The 23956-nt window shown below is 37.8% G+C and overlaps 1 protein-coding gene across 15 annotated transcripts in view; it reads right to left on the bottom strand.

Moving 5' to 3' along the window:
• Window positions 1-23956, bottom strand: part of ARB2A (ARB2 cotranscriptional regulator A) — a 259673-nt gene that overhangs the window by 85490 nt on the left and 150227 nt on the right. For 12 of the 15 annotated variants that reach the window (XR_014576622.1, XR_014576623.1, XM_083817159.1 and 9 more), the window contains one exon: window positions 20167-20286. The exons of 1 other annotated variant lie outside the window; for it this stretch is intronic. Coding sequence is in view for 12 of the 14 variants with exons in the window: in XM_083817159.1 (XP_083673285.1) it covers window positions 20167-20286 (120 nt within the window). In the remaining 2 variants the exon portion in view is untranslated. 2 more of the 15 variants (XM_083817155.1, XM_083817154.1) reach the window with 2 other exon arrangements.

Raw genomic sequence — 23956 nt, 5'->3', positions numbered from 1 at the left:
TTGTAATTATGATGATATCTGTCTAGCCTAACATGGAAGTAAATTGGGGGTGATACCATGCAACTCATATTGAGAGATAGTAGTCCGATTCTTAAGAAAGCTGGTAACAATTTTTACGAGGCAATGCTAGTGAGAAGCGATAGTGACAGTCCTGGGAAGCGGGATCTGCTATTTAAGCCCAGAGCAGCTGTGACAGTGCAGATTCAGCAGCACTGCTCCACTAACTTATTAAAATTATTTTCTGGGAAATAAAATGCCGAACCCTTCAGTGTGCAAGGAGGTCGTTTATTCCTACTTAAAGGGTCTCAGTTGAGATTCCCGACACAACTGCTCACAGTGATTTTCAGTAGGCATTGGATATAGATCACTAAAGCATCTCACAAAGGCTACTGAAAAGCCATCAGCTGGGAACAGCTTTTGGTCACTACTAAACAGGGGGCAGATTTGAACCAGTGACCTAGAAGTGAAAGACTTTGTAATCTGATTACCAATCCCTTGAGCCATCCCATCCCTCCCCTTTTCTTTTTTACTGATAAGAGAAAAAGAGTCTTATTACCTAAGCAACTTTTGTAGCCTGTTAGCAATGCAAAAGCTTTCATTTAGTGCTTAAAAAGGAAAGTCTCATGGGCACGCTTATTAGCCCATCTCAAGCACAGACGCTGTATTATTTTTCCCTATTAATTTCAAAATAAATGTATTGGTATAAAAGTGTAGCACAATGCTTTTTCTGATAATGATTTATAGTAAAGTTCTTGCTGATTAAAATAGGTGCTGATGAGAGGTTTTTACATAGCTGTGGAGTCAACAGATCCCTTACTGGCAAGCGAAGAGACAACATGCTCCTTTTGTCAGCAAATACTCCAAAGAATATACACGCTTTACAGAGGTATGGTGCGCATCGCTGATGATAGGCATCTAAATGGCTTGCTTTTCATACAGAAATAGTATTTTTAAACTACTGTAAAGATGAGTTTTCTTACGCAGAAACAAAGCGGGATTGCTTGGTAAGTATTACAGTCTGATCATAAAATATCATTTTAATGTACTAACGTGATCTTCCAAGTATGCCAGGACATATTTAAGCACTGGTGAACATTAGCCTTTATGACATGGCAAAGCTATTGTTTCTCCCTTCTTGGTCCTCTTCTCAAGAGCCTCAGGAAGAAATCTGGGAGACCTTTTCTGTCAGTTTCCTACTTTTTTTTTTTTTTTTTCCCCAGACATTGTGGCCTGCACATTAACACTGCTTCCTTTGGCTTGAGGTAATAAACGATTAGCTACAGCATGGTGGTGCGGTGTTCTTGTTATTCTTCGCTGTACTACACTCAGCCAATGTCTCAAAAATTAATGCAAGTGTATCAGGATCTGAAATTAACTTTTTATAGCCATAAGCAACATCCTGCTACAAGGGGGAAAATCCTATTATAGCAGTTCTGGCATCTCACTGCTTGTGGACTGTTAGTACTAACAAAATAAGATTTCAAATTATAAAATGGTGAATACAAAAAGAGCTGTTCTGTATTGATTAAACATTTTTTTCTTTTTGCTTATGAACCAATAAAGCAAAACTAGGCAACGCTTGCTCTGGTTAAATGACAGATCTATTACTAAACATCAGCGAGGAGATCAAACTGTCCAAGAATACTACATTATTATACAGAAATAAATAGAAAATATACATATTTGTAAGCAACATGCTACACTGTCCTCTAAAGTTGTGCAATAACTTTCAGGACGATTTTTCAGAAAACTATGTGCTCACTTTAATCTTTAAAAGTATATTGCTAATAACTGAAACAGCTCGTAATCGCTTGTTATTTACAAGAGATTATGCTGGACTCATACAAAATATTTTCAATTCACTGCACAAAATATAATCTGTTGCTATATTGATCTACCTTTTAATAGCTATCAGTTCTGGCTAGGGAAGTATTTTAGGAGTTTATTAAAAATTACATCTGGTGTGTACTGAAATCATAATGTTTTAAGTGGCTGAATATCAGAACTTATATTGCGACAGCCTTTAGTTGTACTGATCACCCATCACCTCGACTAACAGATCACTTGCAGGGATCAGGCCAAACAGCTGCTAACTACACACGTCTAGGAGTGATTTCTACGGGAATCTTTACACGCTCACTGAAGGCCAGCGACAGCCAGCCGGGAAGAACATTTGCGGTGAACATCAGAATTTAGAGCAAAAATTACACCACAGTGGACACAGGGCCTGGTCCTGGCATCGGTGGATGACAGATCCAGCCTCCAGGGAGGGCAACCACGGGTGAAGGGATGAATGCTGCTTTAAACCAGGAGGCTTCGTCTCCTGAACCTGCGCCCTGGCATTTTGCAGCGGGGACAAGTGCGCAGCCTGGACAGCGTGCTGCTCTCACTGCCCAGCTTCGCTGGCTGTAGAAGACACCGGTCAGAGCTAACAGCAACGTCTGGCGTTTTTGCACCAAACTAGGATGTTTCTGTTTTCATAGCACTGATGTAACGACGCTTGTGAAACATCACCTGCTTTTATTCATCGGATCGACACGATCACTCAACCTCTTTGTCAGACCCCGTGCGAAACAACAGCGTGGTGAAAAGGGCCCGGTAGCAAGGGGTAAAAAAAAAAAAAAAAAAAGCAAAAAAAAAAAAAAAAAGCTAACCAACCCCCCAAAACACCTGAACTCCCTGCAGCATCCCAGGCGCTCCGCTCGCCCTGCGCAGAGGAGGACGGGCACTGCCCCCTGGCGGCCCCCGGCCGCTCCGGCTTGGCACGATTCTCCGTCGTGTCGGCGACATGGCAGCGCTGCCCCGCCGCTCTCGGCGGGTTGCCTCCACCTCGGCCTCCCTGGGCACAGGGACGGCCCCGAAAGCAGATGATGTGCCGCAAAAGTCTGCTTAATTTGGGCTGGCTGGCAGAGCCGAGCCAGGCTTCTGCAGTTCCTGCTTTGCAGTTCTTGTTCTGCAATTCTTGCTTTGCAAGCCTTGCTTTGCAATTCACACTTTTCGATTCATGCTTTGGAATTATTGCTTTGTAATTCTTGCTTTGCAATTCTTTCTTCTACAATTCTTCCTTCTGCAACTCTTGCTTCTGCAATTCTTCGTTGGTCTGCATCAACGTGTGATGAAGAGAGAAAGGTGCTCATCTTGAGGATGTCACGCCTTGATGAGCATCCTCGTCCTCCCCGACATACAGGCCATAACACATGGGGACAAAGACAGAAGGTATGAGGGGATGGTGCAAGATGGCACTGGTTACAGGTGCGTGGAAAAAGTCTCAAATGTTGCAAGAAGACAGATGCGAGGTGTCGAATTGGCTAGTTGTGTAATAATGTAAAAAAATCCAAAATAAAAATAAAATCGCATCCTGACAGCATGGCCCATTTGCATAAAAAGTGCTAGCGATGATTTGTAAATATATTCAGATCACAAGACGTTTGTATTCTGTTTTTCCATGTAAAGCATTAATAGACATTTATTCCCATCCTTGCATTTCAAAAAGCAATGTACATAATTAGCCTTTTACGAAAAGATTACAATGTGCATCATAAATTGACTCCTGTTTAAAATGAAGGCGGCAAATACGCACTAGTTCAAGAGAGAAATGACTGGAAACACAATGTGCCGAATGACAGTCGATAGCGTATTTAGACACCTTACCATAAGTATTAGGGTACAACTGCAGATGAAACTTTAATTGCACAAAGTTCATTAAATTCTCTGAAAGGCATATACACATTTCTGCTTAATTTGAGTGAATAGCTCTAAAAAATGGACATAAAAGTTTATGCCATTAGATTTTAGCAGTACCTCAGCATTATGAAGAAGTCAGTGATGGTGACTGAAGTAATTTACCTGTATTTCACAGCTGATGCTGTACCTATGGCTCCTACCCATACGTATTTTTGCATCCGACTTAGGGTGCTGTCACCTGGAGCACCCAGCCCGAGCCCCCGAGCAGCACGGAGCTGTTGGCAAGGTGGAAGGTGATGGCATTTACACCTCGCAGAGACAATAAAGTCTTTACTTGCTTTTCTCTTCCTGCTGCAGAGGTACCAGCGGCTGTTGGAAGGAGCAGAAGACATGGCAAGGTCGCCACGATGTCCAAGATGTCCACCCTACTGCACACAACCAAACTCGGGGCTGCACTTTGGAGGCTCCCCATGAGTTCGCTTTGCAGGGCAGAGCCTTCATGAATTACCCTCATTTCACACCACCCACGGCTGCCTCGAGGACACGAGGTGCAGGACGCAGCCGGCGGGAGGAACCGCAGGGCCAGCATTCCCCTGGGCCTACCCACTGCCTCCACGCGGGAGGCTGAAACCAAAACGGAGGCTTTTTGGTCACCCGCTCACTACCCAAGCGCCTGGCTGCGTCGGGCCGGTGGGCAGCAGCACCAAGGTTTCTCAGGATGCAGCAGGTGATATGTGTGTGAGTGCGTGTGACGATGGACACGGGCAGGCGGACGCGCGGAGCAGCGCGCTGGCACACGTGTGTGTTCAGCTGCCTGGCCAAATGTAAGCAGATGCTTTTCCTACGGGAGGCGTCTCCCCAGCTACCTGATTTAGAAATATTTCTTTAAACTGCTGAAAGTTACTTCAGTATGTAAGGAAGAGAAGCAGAAGGCAGAAGGATTTTTTTTTTTCTTTCAAAATAAGGCATCTCGACGAATGTGCATTATATAACTAATTTTAATTTTGTGCAGTTACAAACCATAGACTTGCTACCCCTTCCACATATTCATGCAGATCTCCCAAATATAGTGACATTGAAATTTCAAATTTCTTTTTTTCTATAGCACTTGCTTCACAATTACAGAGTAAAAAACTTCACTTAGATTGTACTTAGCAGAATGCTTCAAAATATAAAAAAATGTATCGAGTACATACAAAAGAAATGCAGTCCAATGCAATGCAAATACTAACTTATTATGTCCTATGTCATGTAGTAAAAATCATTTTTACCCCCACCAAATGGGAATTTAGCCTCTACTTCAACAGGACAATTGCTTCTCTTTCTGTAGAAAGCAAGGCGGTGAGAAACGCATGGGAGGCTGCAGAGCAGGACGATTCTAATTGTTTTGTCCTTGTTGCATATTATTCTTAAGACCACCACCATCTACTGCCCTTTCAGCAATAAAGTAGGGCTCAAATGATGACCCCACTAAATCTGGTGCTACGCAGACTCTATATCATTCCCAGAACAGTCTTTCCTCAAAATACGAACATGACAGAAAATCAGCATTTCTAGGGTGACTGCGAAGCTCTATCAGTGCCTTTTTCAGCGTGCTGAATCTGATCACAATTGTCTGGGAGTTCTCGATCATTTAAACACCCCATTTCATCTAAAAAAAAAAGGCATAAATAATCTTTAATGTCAAATCATAGCTCTCTCTCTCTCTTAAAAAACACACCAGAGTATCTTACATGTGATGGAAGTTTGCCAGTTAGTTCATCAAAAGGCTTTGAGTGAAGGGCAGATACCATGTATGATGCATGGAGAGTAAAAATTTTTAAGTGAGAATGAAGTAGAGAAAAATATTTTTAATTGCTACGTGATACCTGTCACATTACCAATACCTGGACTTTGAAAAGATCTCCCTAGCAAAACAACACAGAACCACCTTTTATCTTTAGCTACATGTCTGTAAAATGAAAATGCCTTAGTGACATGGAAGAGAAATGACATTTCAGATATTCTATTTTTTCCAATCTCAAAATACTACTGTTTTACAAACTAAAACAAAACAAAACAAAAAACAACAACAAAACCCCCAGACTTTGGAATTTCATTCTGTATGCAGTTACTTGGAAAAAATTAGCCCCGCTTCTGAAAAATAATATCTTTTGCCAAGGAAGTTAAATCTTTCACACGAAAACTTAAAAATACATATTTTTACATGTTTTATGTCTATTTTACTCAGACCCTATCAGTAATGGACTCTCTTGCACGCTTGATGTAGAAGATCCCAAGCAATCAAGCAATTATTAATTATTCAAAATCCTTAATTCAACACATCCAGAACTTTACTTGGGCTGCAAATATCTGCTAAGAAAATCTCACTATACAACATCGGTGAAGGGCATCAGAAACTCTGGAAGTGCCTATATACACCTTCATCACATTTTTCTAGTACAATTGCTTTATTTAACAGCACAACGTTACTCGTACTGTGAATATTTTTTTTTCCCAGAAATTATCTTTACCTGAAGAGATTAGATCTCCTAGCCTCATTTTAATTTTTAATTGCTTACAAACAATCGTGTTCTGTCCTTTCTTTTCAGAATTGAAGCTGTTGTTTGCAAAAGATCTCTTTTACTACCAGAAATTTGTGGGGTCTTACTGCCTTGCTTAGCTCACACATACAACTAAGTCCAGCATTTTTCTTCAACTGAATAACACAGATAATGGGCTGGTACAAGACACCCAGACTCTTATTTATTTCAGAATTAAAAAGCAAATTCCACTCCGCACTTAAGAGATTAGCCCATATATAGCCAGTGCCTATCTTCTATGTTCACCAACTCAAATCTCAGGAAAAGACAGCTTACAGAAAGTTAAAAGTGTTGCAGATGCACAATCTGTGCACAATGCAGACACATGATATTTATACCACTTACACAGGACACTATTGCTTATAACAAAATAGTTATCAGTATAAATATACACCGATTTCATTTACACATTAAAACAAAAAAGAACAGATTTCCAGTTACTATCCAACTTTTATTTTTTTTTAGATTTTTGAAATCTGCAATTGTACACTCATCCTCTATGCTATGGGAAGCCCAGAATTCATCATAGATGCAAAAACCAGAAAAGATCCTCTGTACCAATAGGTCAACGCATTCTTTTGCAATTTTAATAATGGCCTGTCCTATTACATTTGTTATTCATGTAGAATAAGGATAGAAAATTTTTAGGCATTATATAGCTTTCTTCTGGAATATTAGCTTTGTGGCTTTGAGAGGCCATTTTCTAAAGATCCTAATAGTCAAATGACATCTTGGGAAATGTTACGTTCTCACTGCATTTGCATGATAATGAAGATGAAATTTCATATACGCTACCTGAAGTATACTTATCTAAGTTTTGTTTTACTGAATGACCAAAGGAATATGTTCCCTAAGCCAAAGTATTGCAATACAATGCAATACATTATTGCTTCTGTGAAAGACATGAAACTATAATCCAAGTGATAAAAAAAACCCCTCTGTAATTTATGTAATAGTGTTAATATGATCTCTGCCATGTACCTCTGAATACTTATTTCCTTTGAAGAAAATTCTACAGCATCCACAAAAATACCCATTTTCAATTTTTAAAAAATTATGAAGGAGCATCTCTGTGATGCTCAGGAACATTTTCATAACATTATTATTTTGTTTAGCAGCATGCAGTACTATCATAAGCTTGGTAAAGTTCATGTCAGCTTATTCACTAGATATGAATCACCCTTCAGGTATAACCACATTTCACCTGCACCTATGGGAAAGTCCATGGGTCAAATCATTTTCTGACTACAGAAATATGTTTGAGGGATTACAATAATGGGCATCATTTCTGTAATTAGGCATATGTAGGCAAATATGTGGCTCTCAGAAATTCCAGCCGTGGTCTGCAGTGTTCCTGCATGCAGCTTGTTAATGCAGGGAACATTCAAAAGCTCTGTCCTCTACAAGGGTAAGCCAAGACCCGGCTCCCAAACCTGGGTTTTGAAAGTCAGCCTGTGGCATACCACTTCTGTGACAACAAGTACATTATAAGAAAGTATTTGTCTTCTCTGATCAACACAGAGCTGATCAATCATCAGTCTGTCTGCCTAGCAACTTAATGTTATCTGTGTGATTTGTTCTGAACTACAGATCTAGAAAACCGAAATCTAACTACAGTTTTATTCTGAAGATGCAATTTTTTAGTATTTTTGTAAGGATGAAGAAAAATCAGTACAAAATCACACAAGTTACAAACTGGCAATACTAATCTAAGCAAAGACACCAGCACACACACTCTTACATTAAGTCTCTACTTATAATTGCAATCTCTTTGAAGAGAGAGTAGTTTTGATTTTTGTTTAAAGCTACAGGCATTGTTTTTTAAGAAAAAAAAAATGAAAACAACAAAACCAGCATGGAATAAGTGGTATACACAAAGGCGATTTTATTTAACATAGCTTTTCAATACATTCCAGTCTACACTGCACTACAGCTGCAGAAACACAACCAAAATAAAAAATAAAAAAATAAAAAAAAAAAGAAAGAAAGAAAGAAAGAAAAAATACTTATCCTGGAAAAAAAAAAAAAAGCCTATACTCAAAGGAACATCTGAATAAAATTGAGACATCTGCAGTAAAGTTTTACCTTCTCCCTAGAATGTTTGAGATGAACTCAGTGTAACACTGTCTTCCAAGAAAAGACACAGTGATCAATGCAAGAGCACATCAGGCTCCCTTGGACAGGCCAATCAATGCAAGAAAGAACCTTGCCCAGGGCCTTATGCAAATAGGAGCACGTCCTGCAACCCAGGGAGGGAACATGCGCAATAGATCAATGGGATCTGAAAAACCTTACAGCTATATCAGCCTCAGACAGTAAATATATAATGATGAATCCCTCACGTTCGTCGTGAACTCTTATACTAGGTTATTTTCAACAGCTGGTTTAAAAATCTGCCAGGGCTGTATACAGCAGCAGCGAAGAAGTAGAATAAGATTGTCTGGGGTTAATTTGGCCACATTTTTTAAGACCGAGGAAATGCAATCTACGTACTTTAATATTTGCAAAATGCTGAAAGTTGTGTGCCAGTCTTTGTGATTTGTCAGGGTATGGATGGAGTGGGGTCGTGGCTGAGGTTTTGTGTAGTTATTTTGATATTTTGATTTTTTCTAAAACCTTCCCAGTAAGTGCTCAGTAATGCAGAATAATAAAAAGGTTTATCATTTACAAGAACTACAATAACAAAGATCTAACATTCTGATCATCACTCTGTTGATTGAAATTTATTCTTGCAAAGACTATTGTAATTCTTTTTTTCTATCCTTAACTATTTAAGACTATACTTTAAAGGAATTAGAGAAAATACTAAGGCAAAGCAGCTGACAGTTGCAACACCAAAACTCAAAAGCACCCCCAAACTGAAATAAAACTTGCTAAGGTATGCAAAGCGATATTCACAACCATATAGGTTCACCAACTACTTGTAGGTGGTGACTTGGCACATCAAAAATACTGAAATCATTATTTTTCCTATGGACACCTCTGAAGTATGATTTCCTAAACATCATTCATTATCTGTTCCTGGGAAAACTAGCGGGGCGAGAAAGCAGGAGGAAGAAGGAACAGGCAAAGGTGCCTACAGAAACTTTTCGCCTGGAATTCCTGGCTTTTGAAGATCACTAACTGCTCCTAACTTCACAGCACAAAGGTATAACACTCCTGTCGAAAAGCTCCTGCCACCTCAGGATAAAATATAATCTAGGTATTGACAAGCAAATAAAATGGCCTGGCTTAATCAAGCTTAATCAAAACCTCACACTCTGTATTTCAACACTGCACAGGTGAGGTTTACTATTACATTTAATTTATCTTGGAAAATAGAAAAGATAGGAAAATAATTAAACTATTTATTTTTCTTGCATTTGTGAGGAAAATTTACGCTTGCGTTTTGATACTTAGCATTAAAATCTCAGTATAGTTCTGTGGTGTTAAAAGCACAATTTTCTCAATGAATATATGTGCAAAATCTACTTACATATTTTTACTGGATATCATATTCAAGTAAAGCCCTTAAATAGGATTATTTTAACATTTAAACACTGGTACTCATGCTATTATTAATATTAAAATACTTCACTAATATACTGAAAAGCTATGTAACACATCTGTACTAGATTAAAGAAAGGAAAGTTCCAGGATAAAATGCAAATTCCAGCTGTTTCTTACAGTGCCATAGTTTGAGAGTTCCCTTCACCAGAAATATGTTTGGATTCCTTTTACTCCATGTGGATTTGCAATGCCTAATATATTATTAACTTGCAGCTCCCTTGGTTGATCCACTAAACCAGGTCTTAAAGTCTTATAAAATCTCTACTGTTCCACACAAAAGCCATACATATACTTTTCAACATAATTAACATTTAAATTAACAGTAACACAATACACTTGTGTAGTCTAATTGGCGTAAGATCTTGTCATGGAAATGGGAAAAGTATGAAATAATAGTAAGACATTTTCATTTTTAAGTGCTTATTTTTCAATAAAAAAAAGAATTTAAAACAGCCTAATATTTCAGATAAAATCTAAACACATCACAAAAGTTGTCAGGGAATAATATATGTGATATTCCCACTTTCTCCATCATGTGAGCAAATCCAAAACTTCTACTTTTCTTATTAGTGTTCATACATGCATTGAAAGACATCTGCAATCCCTTCAGACTGTGATGATGTCATTTGTTGTACAATCTTTACTACTAACCTGTTCTGCACCCCAGCCTACAGATACACAGAACAACCTACAGAGTTAAATAAAATGACAGGATTTTTCATATTGTACCTTCTGAAAAAAAAAACAAAAACCATACAACAACACTACTCTTGTTATTTGAGTCTTCAGTCAGACCAATGTGCGACCATTTTTAGGTGCAGACACCACACCTACGTAAAGTGGTGTTCCAGAAATGTCACTTTCTTGTCCAGTGCACCTGCAGAGGATGAGGAAAATGGAAAGGTATATACCAAATGGGTAAAAAGTTGTATCTGATGATAAGAGGTTTGGGACAGAAAACTGTCTCCCACTATAGGTGATGCATTTCCCACAGTCTGAAAGAGCTCTGGTGAGCACGAGATGATTCAGACACAAAACAACTGTATGGAGATGCACATCAAAAAATTACAATTAGCATCTCTGCAAAGTTGGGGCAACCAGTGAGGAAATTAATGTAAATTAACAAGAAACTGGGTCTTGGGAGTTAACTATTCTGATCAGCGGCAGACTTAACACATCTTGAAGAGATGGTTTCACCCACGTTATCACGTTGGCTTTGTCAGGTTCCAGGGCTGAAGTTGACACTCACAACTGAAAGGACAAGCCACATGTTCTCAGAATGTGGTTCTGTGCTTTGGCTTTTTTTTTTTTTTTTTAAAGCTAGAATTTGAAATGAAAAATAAACTGACTGATAAGTAAGCTGTCTCACAGAATTTAAAACAGTTAAAACAATGGAGGAGAGGATACTGATACAAAGGAATTTATTGAGCCAGAAGGAAGTTTCTAGTCAGCTATAGGGATAGATGCCAAATATGGTTTTATTTAACATCTTCATTAATGATCTGGAATTAATTAAATTTGCAGGTGACATTAAAGTGGGAGAAACTGCCAAGAGAAGTAAGGCATGAAAGAAATACAAAATGAGCTTCCAAGATTCATAGACTTGTAGCACAAAAGGGATCATTATGACAATCTAGTTTGTCATCCTGTGTAGCAAGGGCCAGAATGGAGATAGATTTAATTTGGAAGAATGTGAGGTAGTATTGTTGGAAATAAAATCATCTACTAGACTCAATACCACTGGGGAAAGGGAAATTGAGGACACTAAAATACTGTATCTGTGAACATTAGCAGTTACGAAATTCAAAGCAACTTTGCAAAAAAAAATTGAGTAGTTTTGGCTGCATTGACCAAAATGTAGCACAGCAGAACAATGGTGCTGAACTTTGCCTTGAGCTAACTATAGTAACTACACTTACAACATAGAGTTTAATTCTTAGCAAACTACGAGAAGAATGTTGACAAATAATATAGAATTCAGAAAGGAATACAAGAAATAAAAAAAAAAAAAGAGAAAAGAAAAAAGAAAAAAGAAAAAGAAAAAAGAAGACCTAGTTATATATATCATTGGGCTACAATAGAAACAAGTGGATGGAAGTACAAGAACAATTGCTGAAGATCAGAAAGCTTTTCTTACCAGAATCTAAAAATAACTGCTCACTGTGTAGTGCACTGAATTTAAAATAATGCAAAGAAATTATGAAAATATAAAACTACTGAGATCATGTGGCTCTAAAAAAGTCACTGCAGGGAAACACAGAAAGTGCTTTGCCTTTGACCTCCAAATTCCAGAGGACATAAACATGTACTTCCAAGTAAACAGATTTCCAAGTAACTCTTACTTTTACCCACCTCCAGTTCTTCATTCATTTTATAATTAGCATTCCAACTTTGGTGTCAAACTAGAAAATTAATATGAACAGGCCAATGAGATGTAAAGTAATGATGGGTGGTGCACGCAATTAGTATTCGGTGTATCGTTTCGGGCCATGAAACACTGCCCTTCTCCTTTTGGAAGAAGCAGGGAAGGGGCACATGTACTGCTAGCCTGCAGACCATGGATTAAACTGAGCGAAGCATGAGATATTAAATTAGCAAATGATTAAGAGGAAGCAAAATGTAATGAGGCTGAGCAAGTTATCCAGAGTAAAGTAACGAGTAGGGATGAATATTCAAAACTTGAGTCCTGCTCTGGAAGTGGCAGGACAGCCAGCTCTTGGGAAAGGGAGAGATGTTGATCCTTACAGCGATCCCCTACCATCATCCAAGGTTGAGAGGGTCGGGGATGAACTGAGAAACTGGATGCCTACACTGGATGTCTAAACTCAACCAAAAAATAAAAAATAAAAAAGGAAAAAAGCATGGAAAAGGACATGCAGCCACAGTACTGTGAACTGTGTGCCTCTACTTGGTAGTCATTCATCATTCTTCTGCCCCTTCTGTTAGCCTTTCTCTAGACTGCAAGCTCTTCAGGACAAGGTGCGACCGCGGTTGCTACTACGATGCAAATGGATAATAATTATAAATGGTACCAAGTTAAATAACGATACCAGTCCAGACTTGTCAACTTACTTATTTAGGCTGAAAGAGGGAAACTTAACCATCACCTAAAATGTTTATCTGCCCTGTGATAAAATGAGAAAAAAATGTATATATACACGTATTTGTATGTATATGTCAGTAGCAACCAAACATTATAAGAAGTTGCCATCAATAAAGCAGGCAGTGATACTTTAATACTTTTTGATAGATCTGTCATTTCACTTGCTCACTACTGTAACCACTGACAAGTGAATCTGCAATCCTTGTTGCTTTCTACTGCAGGCTGAAATCTATAGATTTAAAAAATCATCGGCAGAAATAAGTCTACTATTTCCAAAAACAGGTGAGGAGAGGAGACAAAACGTTGTTTGTAAACACTGTTGTTTGTGGGGTTGATCTGGTTTTGGACCAAACTCAGTGCTTCCAGAGTTTGAAATGGGAAATTTAGCCCTGGAGTGAGCCTGGAGTCACAGAGAGTCTCTAGAAAAATTAATCCAAAATAGGTCCAATTGTTTGCAGCTAAAAATACCCACCTGCACACGCTTGCTTTCACAGGAACATAGACTCCTGGGTCAGACCAAGGCCCTGCTGTCCCAGCCAATTACTCTCACAATTCTTGTCCTATGTGGGTCAAGCTAGGTAGGAGTTTTGTCCCAGTCCTCTTGTTCCCAAATAGACCTTCCTGATCTAATGGCGAGAGACCTAATTCTACCCTAAATTTATTCATGGCCACTTTTAATCCATTTGTTCCTGTGCCAACATTGTTCTTTGGCTTAAATGGCTCTCCCTCCCTGCTGTTTACTTTCCTGATATATTTACAGAGTGCTATCAATCCCTCTAAGCTTTCCTTTGCTAGGCTAAACAAGCTATGCTTTTTTAAAGACTCTTTTGGTAGCACAATACAGAACAGACACTGAACTTACTTTTTGCAGAAGCTATCAAAGTTAATGTAAGTGTATTAGCAAATTACACCATTCTTACTAAGACTGATAAGCCCAGAGGATGTGTGCACTGTTTCTATGACTGTATTGATCCCAGTGCTCAAGGCAGGTGGGACATCTCCATGTGGCATTGCACCACTTCACGTGAGCATATCCTTCCTCTTTTCCCGTAAAATGGGCTCTCCATTGCTCTGAGCATCCTGACACTTCTTCCCTCCATCTCTTCCATCCGGAATTAATCTTTCTGAATGTGGGCAATCAGGATTGTCTTAAATTATCTAAGATAAATCTCACCAGCATGCTGGCCAGCATTAATATTTCTCTTCCTCTGACAGAAACAGCGAACAAATCACAGGATCACATTTGCCTCTTCTATTGCTTTATCTGGTCATTCACTTACAGCTGTTGCTGATCAAATCACAGCTCCAAGGGCTTCCCTTTCTTTGCTGTTTCCTATTGGTGCAATCACAGTTTATTTACAAATTCAGATGATGAGCCAGTAAATATATCTCCAAGTTTGCACTATTTCCTTTAATTTCTATTACTATAGAAATTCTGCTCCTGAATACTAATGGTGACTTCACTACTTTATGTGATGAGCCAATTTCATTAGTGCATACTTACTTTTGGTCCCAGTGTCATAATGCAAATGCAAAAAAACCAAAAACAAAAACAAAAACAAAAGCCCCAAAGTCAAACCTCGGTGACTCTGGTAGTGGTCCTAGTCTTGTCCAACTCTTTTTACAGAACCCAGACTGTTTCTCCTTTAGGTCCTATTGTTCACCATTGTTTCTTGTTTTCCCTTTTCAGATGGACAAACACTTCTCCACGAACCACAAGAGAGTATAGCTAAAATAACTAAATAAAAATAACTCAAGATACTTATTTTATTTTTAGACTTATTTTGGGGCGTCCTAAGAAAGGCTGACCTGACCCACAGAGCTCATAACTAAAGCGGACAAGACAAAAATATGAGACCTAAGGCAGGTACAGTTGGGTGAATGATCTGCCCAAACACTGGACATACAACCCACGTCCCCACAAACCCATGAGACAGGGCCCCGTACTGCTTTCCCTAATTTCAGTTGACGTTCAGCATTTAAAGAATCTCTTTATTTTTTTTTTTCAATCTGAAGTTAAACTACAGAGTGTTAAACTACAGAGACATTTTGTTTTCTTTCCTCCACTATAGCTCTGGGTCACCAAGAAGTTTTGCTCCTCAGCTCTCTTCTTCTCTCTCCCGTGCCTCTTACGGCTATCACAGATCACGTGTTACTCCTGCCACACATCAGTAGATCCATTTCAATGTAATAGGTCAGACAGGGGAATTAAGAGTTGCATATACACAATACCCAATCGATGCTTACCAGTTCTTGAGCCAAATGAAATACAGTAAATAAATGAATAAATAAATAAATTTATATACAAATAATAATAATAATAATAATAAACTAAACATAACAAATGATTCAATCTGAAATTTCATAAAAATCACATTAATGAAAAGCTAATGACAGGTTCACAGCCAAATCATTAAGGTTCTTAAACATCATTTTGCCTGTGCCAGAACAGTGGTGCAGCCACAGAGGCTCGCTCCCATGTAGTTCAGCATGTGTCTGTTTATCATCGTTATCATTACGACATCTATTATCTCTAGGTAGGGTTAGGTCCTTGCTGTACTCAGCACAATGCAACAAAACAAAGTGGCAGTGTATTGAAGAGCATATCTTAAAATGATGGGGCTAAAATTATTTTAAATGGACAAAATTGGCTGATTTTGATGGAATTAGCACACTATGGTGGGTAATGTAATTTGAAAAGCATGTTTTAAGGGCACTCATTTTAACGAAGCTGCTTAAAAATACACACACACATACACACAATTTTATCTACACCTCTGTGCAAATTGCCAATATATACGTCCAACATTTTAGCCAGCAAAGACTATAATGAATAGTCTCTCATTTCTTCAAAGACAATGAGCCTACTTTCCTTCTTCTTTTTTAATTATATCACATTCCTCCATACACTTTGTATTTTTAAAGTGAATGCTGTAAGCTGGAGATACCACTGTCAATTCTTACAATTTTGTCATGATTACCGTGATATTAGGTAGTTGTTTTCTTAGAGATATTATTTAACTGCAATGATAGAGTTACTGGTAAACAAAAAAGGTACACTTTTGGTTCATTATGAAACCCATTAAAAGGCAAAGCCCAAGGTCTCAGGAATATATAAGGCAAAGAAGAGAAATATTCCATTTTATTTTTTATTTTTTTAAATCTCGTGATATTGCATACCCAACTGACAATTTTGAAAGCTTAGATTTAACAATTCTCATGACTCTGAAATGAGTAGTTGTCATGAGTGACTTTTATAATGATGGGCATGGATAGTTTTAAATGTCACCCCGCTTCCTAGGACCAGCCTTTCTTTCCACCTCTACAGGCAGGCAGTCCCCGCTATTGTAATTAGATCTGCAGTGGATGGTCACAGGACTCAGGTAAGCAGTGGTGCACAAGATATCATTTCTCCTTCTGTGAGGGTCTTTCATGCAGGCAATGACAAGGGAAAACATTCTTTTTAAAGCAAAATAATTGTAAACCCACAAAATTTGGCAGAAAAACTCAAAGGAGGCGTTGTACCAGAAACTTATTTTCTGTAAACTAAATATAAAATTGACTCCATCAACTTGAAATTCTCACTTTCTGTTAAATTTCATAAAATTATTATAAGCCGGGAGTTGGGAAAGTTCCACAATTTACCATCAACTACAGCTAGCTGCTTCTGAAAATAAATCCCTCTCTACCCTGGGTAAGGGATTACAGAAGTAAGAAGATGAGATGTGTTCATGAATCATGTTTTGAGATTTTCAAAATCAGTAATTAGCAGAACACAGTGACCCAACAACTATTTTTAGTGTTGTATATTTAAAAAGTAATTTATGTTTCGATATTATTAGATGCACATTTAATTTTAAGCCACAGTTACACAAAGTTTTAATTACTAAATATTAAGATACATTTTAGCATATGGTTTATGATTAGCATTTGTAATTCAAGCTATAAACAATATAACTAATTACATTTATTGGTGGAACTTTAGTTCCCACACATGTTCAATCACTTTCAATTATTTCCCTAGTAATCTACGACTCAGTAAGGTACAGAAAATGTGTTCCTACATAGCAGTAACTGGATAACAGTTTCTGTGCATTCAAGTATGATGTTACAGATTTGCCCTGTTTTTCTTAACATCATACAGCCACAAACATGCAAAAATGCAGCCAGAAAAGCTGCAAATGCCAATTAAAATGTTAGATGTTGTGGCATGTATCTGAAAATTGTAGTCAAGTGTTACTGGCCAGTTTAGTAAGGGACGGCAAGACAGCTTGATTTTTGTTGTGAGGTCAAATTCAGAGCTGAGGCAAGGTTTGGCCACCAAAGACTTGAAAGGAACAAACATAAATGCTTCTCCTGTTGTACCAACTTCACAGCTGCTACGTTGATGCTACCAACAGCCACGAACAAGTCATTGGTTAATATCAGTTTTCTTCTCTGCTTAACACGAACGTGCCAGGTTTGTATCCAGTGCCTTGCACCATGAAGAAATGATGAAGCAGAAATCTCTGGTGATTAAGATGATTGCAAACAATCAGGACAGATCCAGCAGCACTGAGCGCACAAAATGAATTCAAAAGATATTCATTGAAAACCCAAGTGTTTTTTGACTTCTTTGCTTTTCTTTTCCCCTGTGGGCACAATCAAACGTAAAGGGCCCAGGCAGAAACCTCCACTCCAAATTAAAGCCATATGCTTCGCACCACTCCCCTGTAAAAGGAACGGAGTCAGAAGGAGCAGCTGTGCAAAGGGTCTCTGTGACTACTGTAACCTGCACTCCTATGAAGCGATTGACCCCATATCCTTGTGTAGCAAGTGTAGGGGCACCTATATGGCGTAGCTGCTATATTACCCTCATGATCTACCCCCCAACATACCACGAGAGAAAGTGAAGTGATCAAATATGTATTTGTGGTAAGACACTATGCCCATCAGCTGCTGTTTCTTTTTCTTTCTTTTTTTTTTTTTTTAACTCTTTGCAATTACTAAATGCCATATGGATATAAAGTTGGGGAGAAAGGAAAGAATAACAAAATAAAATTTTACAAACTAATACCCTAATAAAATACTTCAAGGTTTATTTCACTTATATCTCATGTCTGCTTCAGTGTACGCACTATTTTATTAAACTGCTTTCAATGGAACTCAGACTTCAAACTACTTCTACCAGAACCAGGTGTTAATATCATTTGATTTTTTTAAAAAACAATCAGGGTACATTAAATATACTTCTCAGATCTAGTTTTGCATGACAGATATGTGATGTGCCAATGGTTATATATTATATTCTTCCTCTCAGGCATGCATCTCCTGCAGAGATAGCAGACTACAGAAGCTGACCCTTACTGAGACCATCTTGTCTCTCTGACAAAGCTCCTTTTTAACTTCTTACTTACTGGTTACTTCCTGTGATGGATAAAAACTTTAGCTCAGCTTGTGATAATTTCACAGGCCCTGAGCACCCTGACCCTAGAAGCCCCAAGGTCAGAAGTCAAGTCTTGTTCTGAAACATCTGTGTGCTTCATATTAAAGTAGAACAAAAGTGAAGAAATATCCACCAGTGTGACAAGAGAAACAGGCAAAATGGGAATGACACGTTGGTCATCTGTTACCCATGCCACCTCAAGCCATTGACTGAAACCTGATGGAAAAACTCTACCCGCCGGCTCTCCAAGCCGCCTTCAAATAAGCGCTTTGTTTGGGAAACGGTGAGAAAGGTCTCCGGTTGTTTTTTATTTCTGCCTTATGTTAAGCGAGTTTATCTGTAGGTGGCCAGGGACCCAAACAACACTGTTTTACAAAGTCTACAAAAATTCTGCTAACATTTTGTTTTTGAAATACAAGGCACACCACAACAACCTAGGTTGAAACACATGGCAGATGAAAATCATGGCTTAAGACGGAGAAGACAACAGAACAGATACTCCCCTACCCTTCGCTGCATATGAGGAGCAACAGTCACACAACAACATAACCAGTTTATAAACTGTTTGTTGCCCAGAGTTGTGCCCAGGAATTATTAATCTTCACTGACCCGGTCTCTTAAAAAATTACTTTTGAGACAACTTATTGACCTGGTAATAAAATACCTGTGGAAAATGATCAGCTGAACTGCTCTCAAGTTTCAAATCTATATGTATTATACATGTTTTAAAAATACTCTTCAGGAAGCACAGGGAATGCCCTTAATTTCAATAAATAAAAAGAGTTAATAAAAATCTAAAGTTTTTAAACTAATACTAGTATTACCATTCTGGATTCTTCTTACCTAAAACTATTTAGAGCACCACAAGAGTAAAACCAAAATGCTCATGCATACTTTTTCTTTTTTCTTTTTCCATTCAGGCAGAAAACACTTTTACTAGCTTTAAATTAGACTAAACTAATATTTTAGACAAAACTACATATACGTCATCTGATTCCTGTCTATAAAACCAATGCTTTTACTTCTTCGATGTATTTTCCACAATAATCAGAGCTTTCTTTTTTCTATTTTAGTTTTCTTCAGTAAAATATGACCTGATTACACCAGCATTTTACAACTGAATGAGAAGACTATAGCTAAATTCTTCTATAAAAGCATTATAAATTGAACAGACAAATACTTTGTATACTAGATAAGATGAACAAATTTTCCTTCTAGAAATAAGGCCAAAAGATTGACTAACTTGATCTTCAGCAGCCCCAAAATCAAGGGTAGGGAAGATTTTCGTTGACCAGAGTCCTCCCTAGCTCAAATCACAGCAGGGTGTATCCATAGTTAACTGAACTGAAAAAAGTCGTTCCAGCAAATTCTGCACACATTTGTGGAAAAAACTGCAAAACTGGGTAACCCCCCAAATCTCCTCTCAAATTCAGTTCCAATCTACATACTAAAATGTGCTGGTGTTACAGACGACTTAGATTTAAAATTATTATTACTCATTCTCAGGCTCGACCTCCAGCATTTTTACCCACAGACCAGAAACTGGCTGACTGCTACTTTTTTACACAGCCTGAGAAAAGAGAATCCAATAAGTTTTGTTTTCCCACAGTCTTTCGGGTTAGTAGACATGTGGAATCGTACTGTGGAACTCAGCAACAGAGAAAAATACAGTGACCTTCCAGTTTCAGAGAAATCCTCACAGATCTGTATCTGACCACTGGTCAAAGTTAGTCCTAAATTTCTGCTTGAAGAAGGTGATCACAAAGAATTCTGAAAATCTGTGAAAGACTTCAGGAAAGAAGGCAATGGAAAGTCACACTTACCAACTCTACAAATGCAAGTCCACCGTAACTGTGAGCAACAAAAAACACATTCTCTGCTGCTGACTGGGAAATAAAATGGTCCCAAACATAAATTGCATGTTCTTCAGGAGATCCATTATCCTGCAGAAAAAAAAATTACATTTGCGACAATTACCTCTTAGAAACTGGCAATTCTGTCTAAAAGTAACATGTTCCTATATGTTAAAATGTGTTGGTAAAACAAGCCTCAAATTAGTATACTCTAGTGAAAAAAATGAGCAGATTGATTTGTCTAAATAAAAGAAATTTAAGATTGCAATTTAAATGCGGTAAAACTGTTGTTTTATTGTTGCTTATTTTAATAAATACAACAAAAATTATGCATCTGCAAAATTTTGTCTAAATACCATGATGGCAATTCAGCTAAACAGAGCCATTCGAAGAAATTATGAGCCACTGCTCTGGTTTTCATTTTTTTGACAACTCTTTGTCAAATATTTGCTCACTGATGGTTTATTTAAAGTAGTTAAGTCTTAGTCTGATAAACAAATAAAAATGAGTAGGAACAATATAAATATAATTTCAGTCTTCAGAATTTTTTTCATATTTTTTTTTCATATTTTTTATTTTTCATATTTTTATATTTTTTTTCATATTTTTCATTTTTTATGCTCCAATGGAAATCTGCCAAAGATTAAAACTATGGTATTTGCAACTACTCTTTTAAAAGCTAGTTTTATTTATTTTGCAACTGTAGACAATGAGATACAGGGCAGATAAACCACCTCTTGACTGTGTACATATTAGCCATTGCTTTGGAGTCCCTGGTAGTTAGAGGAGTGTGGTTTTTTATTATTGAACTGTGAGATCCATTCAAACTGAGAGCCACTGAAGGCACTATAGTGATTTACATTGATTTTAGTGCACTGTCCTCAAACATCTGGGGTTGTGCACTCGCATCTCTACCTTTGAGACTATCAGAAAGCCCTGTACCCACCATATTTTACTTCTTAGGCTGCCTACGACATCACTGAAAATTTGTCTGGTCTCAGGTGACACGACTATGCTGCTCTGTTAGTTCCTGTCTCCCACCAGGATTTCACACCTCTGTGGCATAATGCTGCAGGCTCCTTCCAGCTGTAGAGCATTTGTGCCAGAAAGAGCTGATCAGTGAAGGTCGTGTGATTTTTCTAAAATCTGCATCCTTTTCCCTTTTGCTCTGCTCCACCAGCACCTTCATATCAGCAGAAGACACAGACCATATAAGCCCCATCTTCTTGGGGAAAATAAAGTACAAACCAGAAAAATCCAACAGAAATCAAAGTAATAATTATATAGGATGAATTCCTGCAACTTCATTAAGAGCACTGAAGTGACTTAGGTCTTAGTTCCATTCTAAAATATAATTTTGGGAATTTAATCTCTTACAGTTGTGTAGCATGAATAAGAAGACAGACAACTAAGTAACTAGGTGGATTTAGGTTTTTACTTCTATTTTCATGCCTGGTTCCTTAGGATAGGAAACCAGGCATGAAAATAGAAGTAAAAAATAGAAGTAAAAGTAGAAGAGTGAGATGGCTACAAATCTTTATGGATCTGGACCCGCAACTTTTGAAACAATCACTTGTTTTAAAATTGCTTTTCTCTAAGGTTGCAGCAATTAAAATATATTTATCATATTTGCCAAAAAGCACTGAAGATATTCATCTTAATCCTGGACAGATTCTGTACTTGATTGAATATGACAGAACATAGTTTTAAATAAATATGTATTAACTACTGTAAATCACCTCAATATGAGAAAGGGCTTATTTTCTTCCAAACCACATTTTGAAATCTGATTGTAAAGACAAGTAAAGGAGGTAAGGACTCCTCCTTTTGTGAGGAAAGAAGTAAGTTTTTCAGAAGAAATTTCATACGGAAAATATGATTGACAGACTAGTTATTAAGATAAAGCTGAAGAACACCTCAAACAGGAGTTTCTTAAGGTATTCTGATTACAATACATATGAAAAAGGAACATTAAAACACAGGGAGCGTTTCTAAATGAGTAGTTTAACTCAAATATTTACTTCAGTTAAATATGCTGAGATATTTGTTTTGTAAATATTAATGTCACAATTAATTCCTGTAACAGCAATGTTTGTGTAGGCACCTAACCCTGCTTTAACATTCTGACAAAAAGAGAGGCTGTTTGTAGTTAACACTGTGTTTTCAAGTATCCTCTATTTATTATTTTCAGGTATTTTCTGTTTATTTATATGTGCTGCATTTGGGAAAAGCACACGATCCTTGGATTTCCACAAGACTATGACAGCAGCAAGCTTTCAGCTTTCTGAAGGATTCAGAAATTCAGCCCAAAAAAGCTTCCGCCAATTAAAGCATAACCAGTGGTCTAGTAACCCAGATCATTAACTGCACAGCTTCACAGTCTGGTACAAACACTCAATAGAATTTTATAAAAGCAGAAAGAAATGAACTAGAACAAGTTACATATAGACTTTAACTACAGTCTCCTTTGTTACTGGTGAATAAATAAATAAATAAATAAATGAAATGGCAGGATAAACTGTATTGCCATACTTACTCTGCTAAACTCTACACAAGGTAAGCAAAACACGTATATGAGAGACGGAGTTCAGAGAAGTAGTGTATGTTTAAAAGAAAAGCCCTTTCTCCATAGCGTCTGCTTATTTTTTTCCTCGTAGCAAGCCAGTATTTTAAACAACTTGGATGGAGAATAAACCAGTGCCGCGTCCATACAAGAAACAGCTGGCCATGTAAGTGGGCACAGCAGACTGCAGAATACTGCAGGTCTCTTGAATTGCGTTGGGTCCATTAGGACCTGGGGATTAACCACGTCTGTCTGGCCTCACTTAAATTATGAGGCTGAATACTGCAGTTTCAATATGAAAGGTGACAGTTTCAGGCAGCTGTTGCTTTCCTTCTTTTCATTGCAGCTAAATACAATGCACTTATATACCACCTTGTTAAATTATTTGATAAAGTGGGGGCCTCTTGGTCATGCTTTACATAATTATCTATATGATTGTACAAAAAGGAATGGAGAAATCATGCTATGTACCTCAGAAGGCAGCTGAGGCTTAATGCATTCTCATTTGTGAAACAGATTGAGATGGAAAGGTGCTAGGAAAACTGAACTTAGATTTCCAGCTGCTGGAAGTCAGTCATCTGCAACCAGTAATTCTATGTCTAAATAAGTGGTTTGATTTTTCAGAGGTGTGGAAGTCATGGCAGTGGGTCTTCACGCCTCTGAAAATCTATCCCCAATACATATAGTTGGATACAAAAGCCAAAAAATATTAGGAATTAGAAAAAGGTCTATTAGAAAAAGGTCTCCACGTGACTCTTAACCAATGCAAAGTAACCTGAAAACAAGCAACTGTCATCTTGCTGCAGATCGGGTACCTTCCTGACTCGACTAACACACCTGAGCTCTGTCTTGCTCAGGTAAGGAATGGAGCAAAAGCTTGGAGCACAGAAGGTATAAATAACCTTTGCATGTGCTCCTAGCATGAAAAATCTTATGTGGCTCCGTTATATTCAATATTCCATTGAATGGAATATTATCAGATAAGATTTACCCTTTAATTCATTTTTAAGTGAAAATAAGTCCATGTCTTTTTCATAATAACTATTATATTTCAGTTCTTTTTACTGATAAAAATAGAACGAATATACCTCGTCTGCCATCGTTGACTACCAACACTATGGAGACTATCAGATATCGAACACCTGTCATACCTGCATGTAGCAAATCCCGTTGAAGATTACCTTGGAGATAAAGGTG

This window comes from Anser anser, assembly GCF_964211835.1.
Source record: "Anser anser genome assembly, chromosome: Z".
In the NCBI taxonomy this organism is placed as follows: domain Eukaryota; kingdom Metazoa; phylum Chordata; class Aves; order Anseriformes; family Anatidae; genus Anser; species Anser anser.
This window is presented reverse-complemented; position numbering and strand designations above follow the sequence as displayed.